Here is a 13223-nt window from a genome sequence, read left to right on the forward strand (position 1 = left end):
CATTTCATCATTGTAATAACACTATAAAGAGACAAGAATAATACAAACCTGTCATAGCAGTTGATGTCATCCAGCCAACAGCCTTGCTTGACAATTTCAATCGTTCCGGAACTGTTCTTCCATGTCGCAAAACAGTGTCGTCTTTTATCTTTTTCTCCATAGCAAGGTTCAATGCCACTACGGTTTGTTCTGTCCTTCTCCCAGCTGGAATTGTAGTAAATACACTCCTGTGTCTCTGATCGACCAAGGATTGCACCTAAACACAAGGGAAAGAAATGCAGAAAGATATAAACCTTCAAATCATGTGAATTACATGTCATGGACATTTTTTAATGTATAATCCCGTCTTTAATACAGGACCCATAAAGCACAAGTCTATAAGTACTTATTATTAGATAGAAAAGGAATGAAGATTTCCTTTAATATTGGGTAGTTATAGTGAACATTTGTTTTTGTGGGGAGGACATTCAGCTCACTTTTAAGTTCAAGCTTTAACTAATATCCAAATCTGTGCCTAAGTTTAGAGTCACTATGCATTTTACAAGAGATTTCACATTACGTCAGTCTCAAAACAGAATGCGTTATCAAAGCAGTTTAAAAAAAAAAAAAAGACTGGAAATGGACTAATGCAGATAAATACCCGATAAAACACCCCGCAAGAATGTATGTATGGATGTAGCCTAATTTACATTCTCTTCTGGGGCTAAGTAAGGTCAAGACACACACTAAACCAGGCACAACTCTGTACCCTCCCCAACTCTGTATGCTTCAGTGAATATTCATGCCAACTGTATTTTATCGTAATGTACGGCGCTATTTTGCAGCATGCACAGTCCTCCACTACATTCACGTGGCCTGCCGTCCTGAATCAAAGCGCCTTCATCTGTCCACCTGACGCTGCAGTGAACTGAAGCCAAACACACCCTCTGGCTCCGATCCCAGAAACCATTCCACTGTGGTTAAGATGTGTCACACGTGCACAGCACGTACAGGACAAGGTCCATCAGTAATCATTAATAGAAAATATTTCCTATTGTGCTCTACAGAGTAGATGACTGTGTACTGTAATTAACCCTCAGAGTAGTAGAAGGAACATAAAATCTTCTAGGGGCTGCCTACAAAAATAGATAGGGTGACCCTAGCTAGGTAAACATGTAACGTTTCTTTGGTTAATGCACATCTGCTTTTGGCACACTATGATTTCAAATCAACCCATAGGTTTGTGAATATAATTATTCACCTTCTGGACCTTAGTGCTATGAAGTCAGGTTGCTTGGATCTAGACTTCTTGTAACACTTCAGTAACTCAGAAAGATAGTGATGGAAGCAATGTCATCACTCACTTTTTTAATTACATGAGGAAGATGTTTAATTTCACCAGAAAAACAATACTGCACGCAACACTCCGACAGATTGGGAAGTGCTACACGTTTTGACATTGATCAGCAAGCAGAAAAATGAAAGGTGGTGTTTTTTGTTTTCTGCACCTGCAATGTTTTCATTTCTGCGGGATAATAGTGAGAATACTAACAGAATCAACAGTTAATTCACTCAGAGCAGGGGTAACAAGTGGCAGTGGCCCTTAGGGCAGAACTGAATCAAAACAAAAAAAGGCAAGGCTGGAAGATGAAAGATGTGATTAATTACCCTCTGCAAAGAGGCTTGGCAAATTCAATGGTACTCTACTCAATTGCTCATTAAATAAGAAGCATGCAAACATGGGGACATAATTTTCCCCTCAAATGTTATTATTGTTGAATAAAAAAGGCCGCCACAAGTGTCTGGATATCTTTTGCTCTGCCAAACAGTAGCACAGTGGGTGATGTTATGTGTTAAAATACCTCCACAGAAAACTGAGCTGAAGAATAAAGAGACTAGAGAGCTGGGCACTTCTTAAATACTGCAGGTTTTACACCAAAACACAAATAAATAAATAAATAAATAAATAAAACCAAGACAATAAAAGAAATAAAGGCCATCAAGGGCTGCTTTTGAAATGGTAATTGTATAGTGTACTGCACATTTGAAGAAATGGATCTATGGATAGCACATTTTTTGTAAAATATAACAAATTTAAGGTCAGCACAAATTTAACTTGCACAACCTAGTTTTCTTATTGATCGTGAATTTCATAACACCTTACAAAGTCGGTGAGGGCACTCTGTGACAGTAAGGGAGATGGACAGAATGATGAGAGAAGAGCCAGGTCAGGACCGTATACATTAATTTATCCATCTATGATCTTCCCTGTAAACTTTAATAAACTTGTGACTATTCCCCTAGATACAGTTCAGATTGTTCTGTATTGTGTTTGTAATCATGCAGGGGCAGTAATTTATATATATATATATATGTGTGTGTGTGTGTGTGTTTGTGTGTACTAAATAATAGTTTCCTTACTGTTTTGTAGTGCTTAACTGCAGCTTCCCGATTCAAATCTTTACCATAAAGATGTGCTTGTACATTCCATGCATGGTTGTTCTTCTTAGGTTATTATTATGTATACTAATATAACACTGTGGATAATATGACCAGATCTACCCAGTGGTACTTTTGCTGTAATAGTATTTGTACTTACCCCATGGTAAAATATTATATAATATGGTCTTATTGGATGACTTAAAATAAAATTATTTTAAGGACTTATTAAAGGAACATTAAAATAGAAAGGGTTTTTGTTTTGTGCAGATTACCACAGTTCTGCACTGAGCCACACAATTCCACAGATCCCATTGGTGATCTATTCAGTATACAATACATACTAACTTATACAAATGTTCCACAAAAATTGAACAATTTTGATTAATAATGTAATTAAGTACAAATACCACAGCGTAGGTAGGATTACTATAATAGGATTTCTACCTCCAGGTAGATCTACCACAGCGTACAATTCCTATACCACACCTGTGATAATGCAGACTTCTGACGTAGCCTATACAATATAAAACTAAAAAAGCATTGCCGACAGGTTATTCACGCACAAATTGAATAATTAACTGTGCATGCATTACAAAAAAATGCAGCGATTAAATTGTGGAAGATCTTAACTATAGTGCAAGTGCATACATGCAGAAAAATTATCTATTTTCTTCCACAATCCCACATATATTTATTCCATACAGTCCAAATTAAAATAACATGAAAAGCATCAAAGCTCAACATGTCCTCTAGAAGTCCCTATCAAACTAAAGCTGGGAAAATGTTTACACATTCTTGTACTATACTATAGTATTACTAGTAAAATGATTAGAAACCTCATTCTTCAACCATCTTCTCACCTCTCAATACAGACAGAGAAACACAATAATATCTGTTACACTCAGCTGGCTTCATCATCCGAAACGTGTTTACCATCCTGAATACAACATCACTAAAGGCTGCCAGGCTGAGTGCATGAAATTATTTTGAGAGCTCAGAGAAACTGGAACATATGTTTTTAAGTGGTTAAATAATAGTTTATGTTTTCACAACATTGTTACCACAAATCAAGTAATTTTATTTTACTAGACATTTCTCTTTATATGAACATAGAAAAACCCCTTGTAAAACCCACACCCGTTGAACGTACACAGTTAAGCGAGGCCCTGAGCTCCTGTACACTCGGCCCTGGCCGGGATCACTCTCTCCTCGTGATGAAACTCACGGGCCCCACACATTTCTGGCACATGCACACACCTACCCTGTCTCAATCCTTTAGCAGGAAGTGCTTTGATATCTCAATTGCTGGTTCATTGCCTGGTCTTGAACTGCCTATTTCTGCCAGATCTCTTTGGTTAGGTTTGATCTACCTAGGCACACTGAAATCCCTGGACAGACCGCAACACTAAGAGCTCCGACTCACTAACTAATATGGTTTTGAGACACATCTTAGTGGTCTTGTCACTTAATTAGGCATATACCTGCAGGATCAAAGGGGCTTATACAATAAACAAAACTGTCAAGGGGTTCATTCACTTTAAGCTTAAGAAATAGGCTAGTCTGTAAACTAAGGTCACTATGAAAAACACACGACTGGAGAGGAAAAACAAATTACTTATCGTTTATGGCAGCAGTTACATTCTTTTCACTTTCACAATTCAAATACAAGTGCATACAAGCCGTACAATACCTTTCTGACCTCCCACACACTACATGACTGCAGATTACTTAAAAATATTTGTTACATCCCAATCATTCATTACAAATTGGGAAATATGCCATATCTGCCATATGTTGTTGTGCTGGCATTATATATATATATATATATATATATATATATATATACACACACATATATATATACATATACATACATACACACATATGCACTCACCTAAAGGATTATTAGGAACACCTGTTCAATTTCTCATTAATGCAATTATCTAACCAACCAATCACATGGCAGTTGCTTCAATGCATTTAGGGGTGTGGTCCTGGTCAAGACAATCTCCTGAACTCCAAAATGAAGTTTGACTGATTTCATTTGGATTATTCTGTGTTCCTTAATACACTGTGCATACCCTTTCTCGACTTTTCCTAAATATATGTATTAAATATGCCTACGGCGTTTTACCTGCATAAACAAAAATCAAATTCAAGTCGCAATCTATACCTCGCCTACAGTCTACAGTTTTTCCATTTGCTTGAAAAACACATGCATTGTATAGCATTACAAGGGTCTTCTTACTGTAGTCTGTACTCAGACTGAGTGGACAATTACGCCATAAATAAACTTGTCTCATTGTTTTGACTGTGCAGTGACGCGATTTAAAAAAAAAGCGCTTTGATGTTATTTATACCAATCATTTTTATGTTTTATGTTAATATTTCCATTTAAATACATTTGTGCTAGCTTTATTAGATTGTTTGCCATCCATTATACCACAGCATTTAAAGAGCTACTAGTGTTAACCATATAATTGCCAGTCATTATAATAAAGGAAAAAAAAAAACCTGCTTGATTAAATTGAAAAAATCTTGACCGTCGATCAAATCATTAGTTGATTAATAGACCCCGTTAAACGAAGCAGCCCTAATATATAACAAATTGGGAAATATGCCATATTATTAAAATACACACACATATATAACAAAAACAAAAAATCTGTGTGCGACTGCATCTAAATACCATGAAATATGAATAATGGTTGAAAATGGCAAAAAACAATAACAAAACGTATTACTGTGTAGAGTTTTTTTTTTAGCTTTGTTGTTCCAAATGAAAAATAAGCTTAGAGATATTTTTAAATAAAACTAAAACAGACTTTTTTTTTTTATGTAGGTGGATGACATTAGGTTTATCAAAGTATGCAAACTACTGTATTCATCTGTATTTGGAATACAAATGCAGTGATTTTAATTCAATAGTTCTCAATTTACAAGACATACAGTTGAAGAAAATAATAACTAAAAAACAACTCAACTGAATGAAACATTTCTATTCTTCAGCAAAAATATTTTAAACAAAATTACCAGTAAAATTGGTGGTTGTTAAAATGTGTTAGCAAGTTTAGACTTGTCTGGGAAATCAGACTTGCCTAACTTCACTGGCAAATATGCCATGTTTTTAGTTCCCATTGTAAAACTTTTGGTTTAAAATGTAGTCCATAAGATTTAATCTAATACAATAACAGCAAATATATGAAGATGCTTTCTGCTTGTTGTAAATCTCACAATTTGCCCTGGCATTGTGGTTACCCAAAACAATTTGAGCACATGCACTTAGTGAAACAAACAAGCAAAACTCATGTTACAGCTTTGAAATATGGCCGCAGGTGTCAAGATTTATAATTATGAAATTTGGGTTTATATTATTCGGTGTGACCTAGAATAAAAGCAAAACAACACTTGCTTTGTATCGCAAGCCTACTTCAAAGCCATTTACGGAGATCCACAGTGTAAGCAGCAAGTGTACCAGTGAGGGTGTAGAGCTCTTTGTGCTCTTTGTGAACAGGAGGAGATTGTAAAGTAATGCACCAATGAGTGTAACATGGCTTTCTTCAGAAGTAATGTACTCTATGAATGTGTGCACAAATATCACAGGCTCAAGGCCAAAACAGAGAATAGACTTGGATCTCTGTTGTGTAGGGCTATATAGTGCACATAAAAACTACAGAAATCCAAGTCTGGATGAGATCTAGACAAGACATTTGTTTGTAAAATACTTTGAAAACTAAATAGTCAATTATTCATCTTAAGATTAAAGAACACATTTTTGCTGACAGTACAAATCATGACAGTGAAGAGAGAGAGAAAAAAAAAAAAAGAGAAAAACAGAAGGTTAAATTGACACCATACCTAAATGGTGAGTAAAATATGAGTTCACAGAAGTGCAATGAAAGCCTAAAGCAAATCTGAAACAACATACCAATGAACACTTCAAAATATATTGCATTCAAGGCAGTAAGATAGATCACAATATGTCCAGATCTTGATCTTTATCATTACAGCGATAATAACAATGAAGCTAAGTATATAGGATATTTATTATTATGTATAAATCTAAGAAACTACTTTTATTATTGAAGCACACATTTTCTCTAGTTTTTTGCTCCCTAGAAAAAGTGATTGGGTCCACAATCCTTAAAAAAAAATGAATTGGGGTAATTATCAGTCTAATATATACTAATCCTCAATATTAGAAAATAATAACATCACAGATCAAGAACTGTGACAAAAAATGAAACATTTGCTTTTATTAGAGCAAACAGAACTTTTAAATGTCCAAAGACTTCCCTCCTACCATAAATGTTTAAAAGTACATTTCAGTGGCATCAGAGACTGACAGGACAATTATATGGACTCCACAGAGTCTAGACTTGGCAGACTAACCCAAGAGTTCCTGCCATTAATGCTGCAAACTCATTTGCTGTATTTCTGCCAAACGTGATGGAAAGAGGTGGTAATCATATATTTGTAAGCCAAAACACTGCTGTGTTATGGAGTACTATTTGTGCGATACTGATCAAAAGTTACAAATACACAAAACACAGCCAGTGTTAAAACATCTTACAACAAAAACACTACAGCTATGCAGATATTTCAGTTTATGGCCGGATCCTGACAAGGTAAGATGATGAAATTCAGACATTTATTATCACGTTTGAAAAGCTAATAAACACTGATTTGTCATCAATTTATTTGAAGACAATTAAACATGGTGTAAATAAAACCATTGACGCTCCCAACAAAACACTCGATGCACTGAAAACGTATGCAGTGAAGATATTGTTTAGGATTTCATTTGTTAATTACCATCTATTAGAACAAATCCTAGGATTAGTACAGCCAAATATGCTTCACACCACAAAGTGCAATTATTTGGATTTGGGGGATCTGTGGTAAATTGTCCTACACAAATGGAGACATTTAGATGAAGAAATCAGAGAAGATATCTTGCTTGTTTGTTTGTTTTCTGACTGAGCAGTTACCTCTAATGGCAATTTTATGCTTTGCGCCATGTGTTTGGTGCCATTTCCCACCACACAAATGTATATTTAAGAAAAAGAAAAAAGATATTTAAAAATCTATATACTAAAATCTATAGTAGTTGGTGTGAAGAATAAAACCATATTTAATTAAGGTCATAAATGAGATAAATGAGATGTTATAGAGCACCCATGGATAAAGTGTTCAAGACTGTAATTTGAAGCCTGGTAAAACTGAAATAACTGTAAACATTTTGCTTTCCCTGTGGTTTTTCTGCCAAAAATGCAGTATGTTATTAAATTGGTCCTATGAATGTAGCTGTAGTCCCCACCCCCACCCCTCCTAATAAAAACTGACTTTATGTGAATAATAATGAGTGGGACTCATTCATCCTCACTACAATTCATTTTCTTTCTGAAAGCAGTATATGTTAAGTAAAAAAAAGGCAGGGGAGTTTGAGAGACAGCAGTTTTAATACAAATCAAGAGTGTCTAAATGGTGCTATCCTTCCATTGTACTGAAGCATCTTACCATTGTTCAGTTCTTTAACTGAAGTAGTAATAATTCAAAACACAAGCAGAAACAAAAAAAAAAACGCAATAGTAATCACCATATCTTGTGTTCAGGAGAAGACAAGCATTGTAATTCAGGTCCGTGAGCTGTCACACTTTCAAAGTCCTACCTTCAATATTTTGTTTTGCCTTTCACCAGTATTTCAGTCTTGTTTCCCCCTTTTGAACTAAACAAAAAATGCTCCATTTGCATCATCTCAAATACTATGTCAAATTGTGTTGATCTATATGATTCTCCATTGTTATTTGTGCTACATTTGTGACTCTAGATAAACTAGGTTTTACAAGAACTGTAGGACATGGTAGGAGAAGTAGGCTACATACTGTAGGACCATAGTGCTTAACCAATGAGTACAAAAGCCAAGGGAAACATTAACTGGCTTCCCCTGCTCTACTCCTTGAAGTAAACAGGAAGTAAAACGTTTTGTCTGGAAGTTATTCAGTACGGCTAATATGACCCTTTGAGTCACACTGAGTCACAAATAATGCATAACAAGATATGAATCAAGTTACACATGGGAGTAAACATGATGTGGGCCACTGATTAACTAATCGTAGTTGTGGTCTAGCTCTGCGAATAGCCTTTTTTAGCCAGATTAGTTTGTATTAATTCTTTTTTTTTTAAATGCCAGTTTCCTCCACAATGAACACAAACAAAAACAACTCAATTTCCTGTTCAGATATGGTAGAAAAACTAAAAAGTGTGAAATGAAAGTGAGGTAACTCCTAATTGTCATTAAACTCTTTGTTTTGTAAAAATTGTCATGCTTCTGAAAATACATTAATTAAGAGTATTACATTCTTAGCAGGTCAAAGCATTGAGTGCACATGGAAAATGTCAAATGCATGTCAAAAGGGCATTTAACTTTCAACCACAGCTAAACAAAAACATTAGGTCACATTACCTCAAAGTCAAAAACACACAAAGGAAAAAATGTAGTTCTGCTAAAGTTGTACAAGATTGGTTTACACACAATACAATGAAAACATTAGGAGGTGACAGAACTCGGAGAAACACATTCTCTCATTAGAGCTGAATCACAAATTCCAATTACAGTACATAGAGGGATATGGTACAAAACCATAGATTGTTTGAAAAATCAAATATTTTAGGCAAACAAATTTCTGGCGTTAACTACATTATATTGTTTATTGAGATACATGATCACATTCCTTTCAGCGAATCATCTCTGAGATTGTACAGAGATAGACTACAGTGAGGGGATAAGGAAACCTAAATGACAGGAATGTGATGTTTTTGCTTTTATATAAATAAATAACGATATCGACCAATCTGAAAAACATCATGTTCCTGTTTATTTTGCAGGTCACACCGCATTTTGACTGGTGATAAAGTATACACCAGATAATTGGGTTCTCCAGAACTACAATTACAGTCAGCAACACAACAGTGGAAAAACACTGCTGCAAGTTATTTCTGCTCCAAGTTAGATTTTTTTTTTTTTTTTTTTTTTAAACCACTGCAGTGTAGTGGCTGCTGCTGAATTTTATTGTGATTGCATTAGCCATGTATAAAAACAGACAGCTATTGCACCTTTTATCCAGTACAATGTTCTGTAGCACAGTAACTTTTATTTTCCAGGGCCTAACACTACACTTAGCACTGCACTGTACTAGCATGGCCTCATCTCAACATCAGTACTCATCCCTGGAATCACATTACAGAAAGGATATTACAGGACTGCAAGAGTACAGAGAAGGGCACCCACAGTGAAACCCGGTCTGAAAGCTATGTCAGGTACAGCAAGATTAAAATAATTTAGTCTTTTTCATCAGGAACGACGACAAATATGGAGAGATCAAATTTAAGTTCACAAAATTCAAAACATGACTTCAAATAGGAATTAATAGCAGCTATTTTTAGCACTGAAAAGGAAAATCATTGCAGTCACTTTGCTGAATCACAGGCCATTCAATTAATCTTCATAGGTCAAGACAGATCCATGCTAATGTTCAGGTTATTCGGTGCTAAATAAACCAATCTTCAAATGTGAAAAAATCAAATGTGCACCTAGGATACAATCTTACAAGAGCATACAAGATCTTGTAGGATGCTGTCCAAGATGTCTTCTAGGGTTACGGCACAGTGCTGCAGTAGTTTTACACAAGGTAACAAACCAGCCAATAGTTTAAAAGCTGATTGTAGATCTTAAACCAGGGGACAAACATTGATGGCATTATAAGTAACAAAGGGAGCTCATGCACTTTTCTGTACTGCAGTTCATTCAACATATTGACAGATAAACAATGAAATCCAATAAAAATGTAAAAACATGTTGTATAGGTGCATTGATTTGTAACACAGTAAAACCTTTAATTGGATTACAGTGTATTCCACAGGCCACCAAAAAAATAAAATAAAGATAATGCACAGATACTTCTGGCATTTGTACTGTAACCAAACATGACTTTGTATCTACCAGGGTTTTGTAGTGTCCACAGAGGAGAATAAACAGACCCAATTCTGTGCATCCACAGCACTGGTCTGAAGCCATGAAAAAACAACTCAAAAATAAACACAGACGTGCAAGTACAGTAACAGTATAATAATAGCTATGGAGATTAACTATGATCATATTTTGTCTTTTTTTTAATGTATTTGAATTATTCTGGGATAATACCACCATATTATGAGCATACCATTCGAGTAGATTTAAGAACGCTTTCCTTTACGGCTTTCTTCATAAAGCACAGTGTGTGAAAATAATTAAATGTAAGCACACAAGCACAGAATATCAAACAGTCTCCCTGTGTAAATTACAATTTTAAAAAGAGTGTATTACTTTGTTACCTGAAAACACACTAAATTTAAATGACTGTAAAGGGTATTAGCTGATAAATATGGGAAAAGCAGTTTATTTTGATGCAGCAGTGTTGCAGTCTTATGCCTTCTGCTGTAGAGGTCTTTTAAAACTTGACTACATCTACCATGACAGATTCTGGGATTAATACTGTTATCATCCTGTCAGTGCAGAGAAGCCAGGTTTTGTGTAATAGGATTTTACATAGCTGTAAATAACATTAAAACGCAGCTTAAAAAAAAAAAAAAATCTGTGGAAAAGCCATGCAGACAAATACAATTTTAAAAATATAATTTTCGTAAACTTTACTCTGCAATTTCTTTCTACTCAGTTAACACCTACAGCAGTCTGTTACAGGACTCAATAATCCACAGAACTGAGATGAAGCACCCAAGTCATAATATTGACACTGTACTGCAATGCCAAAAATATATTACTGATGTAGTCATTTGCGATGAATTATCATTTTAATGTCACAAAATGCTTATTTGACAGTGAAAGAGAATTAATTGCACAGCACCTTTCAAACAGCAAACTTCATCGGGCAAAAGAAGTCAATCTGGCATTTAATTTCCATTGCACACTTTGATGAGCAGATACGCAAAGAACATTTGAAACAGCTACATCTGTAAGGTGCTGTTTGGTTACAGCCAAGCTCCAGAAATTAAAAATTAATTAAGTGCATTGAGAGTGGTGTACTCCATTTCACAATTACTTACAACTCCAGGTTTAGTTTATTGCCAACAGCTGACCTACATTCAATAATAGCATTCTCTCATGTTAACAGAAAGGCCATCAAGAGAAGTACACTAGTTGAAATTGTGAGATCCACTCTACTGGTAGTGGAGCAGAACAAGGGCTGAGAAACGCATCTGGCCCACAGCATGTATGGGGATAGGTAGCCACTTTCGCCACAATAGGGAAGCAACAGTGAACAACTGACGTTCAAATGCTTTTTATTTTTTGTAATAATGTAATGTTTTCCTGTGAACTTTTAAACTGCCTCTCCTTAAATCTATTTTATATACTATTGTAGATTCATAGATTATTGATTTTCCATTTTGTCACATTGGTACAAAAATAAAAGACAAAAACAGAATGTTGCACAAGTTTCAAATTAAGCAATGAGGGGAAAAAAGGAAGAAAAAATCTCTAACAAATCATACATTTAATTTAAAAGGATATGTTAATTTAGTGCAGAATGCAAAATTTCACACACCCCACCCCTACAACCCTAATATGAACAAGGAGCACAAAAGACCAATTCATTATCTTGGCAGTAAGTCTAATTTCTGCATGTGGGTAACACACTACAACTCGTTTTACATAAGAATATGCTAATGAGAGCCATTTCGAAGTCACCGACTGACAAAACTTTCCTTTCCAAAGTGCTTGTCAGACTTGGGGTCAAATGCATTTGCCATGTTCTTCAAATACTCTTAAGATTGTGTTCACCATCCATTCATCAAGACGAGGCTGTCGTACAACTCTCTACCCACCTCCCAGTGCAGATTCACACGTTTAATATCTTCTAGACCCCTTTACAAAGGTCACCTTCGCAGGTATGGAAGATCAGGAACTGGTGAGGTTGACTGGCTATAATTGTCAACAAATAATTCACAAATAGGGGTGAAAACATTCTAAGAAGTACCTGAAGACCATTACAAATGCATTTGACACAAACTCTGAAGCTCAACAGTGCTGGGACACTCGTCAGCACATTCCTCATCATACAATTCCCTTTTAAAAGAGGTTGACAAAGCACTGTTTTAGGAATTGTTATAAGAATCCATTTAGTTTATGAGGTCCTAGTGCAGCTCTTAGAAATTAATGATCACAATGCACTGGTCTCCCCACAAATACATTAAAACGACAGAACTCAGCAACAGAAACTGATCCTTTAATCTGCCCTGGAATGTTTAACAGCCAATCAGTCTCCATGTCAATTATGTTTGTGATCACTGCTGCTTATCTAGAGACTGAGCATTCAAACTCTACGTGAACTAGGCTATCTACTGTAGTTCAGGCCCAGTGCATTCCAGACACATGAAAAATAACCAGTATTTTAATAGGATGTAATACAGCTGCACATACTGTACATTCTTATGGTTTATTATTCAGGAAAGACTTTAAAGCCATTAATTATCATCTGTAAAGAAGACTGGGTCTGAAAATGGGCTGGTACCAGACATGGGGTCAAACACATTTACATCTCTTCCAGTTGGTGCAAATGTGACATGTTCATTATAAAAACTAAATACACGTCTGTGGAGAAATGAATGATGAGAAGCTCAAGAGCAGGTGAGTGACTGGGCCGAACGCATGGCAATTGATAAATATTGAGTTGAAGCGCTCCTCTCGATGAATAGGGGTTACCCACAGGTGAACACTGCTCTTGGAAATGATTGAGAAGTATTTA

General features: G+C 35.5%; 1 protein-coding gene across 1 annotated transcript in view; it reads right to left on the bottom strand.

The window, feature by feature from the left end:
- LOC136711636 (activin receptor type-2A) overlaps positions 1–13223 on the bottom strand; it is a 48724-nt gene that overhangs the window by 22859 nt on the left and 12642 nt on the right. Inside the window, exon 2 of the mRNA XM_066688009.1 lies at positions 49–256. Coding sequence (XP_066544106.1) covers positions 49–256 — 208 coding nt within the window. The remainder of the gene's footprint in view (positions 1–48; positions 257–13223) is intronic.

The sequence above is a fragment of the Amia ocellicauda genome, chromosome 16, assembly GCF_036373705.1.
Source record: "Amia ocellicauda isolate fAmiCal2 chromosome 16, fAmiCal2.hap1, whole genome shotgun sequence".
Taxonomy (NCBI): Eukaryota; Metazoa; Chordata; class Actinopteri; order Amiiformes; family Amiidae; genus Amia; species Amia ocellicauda.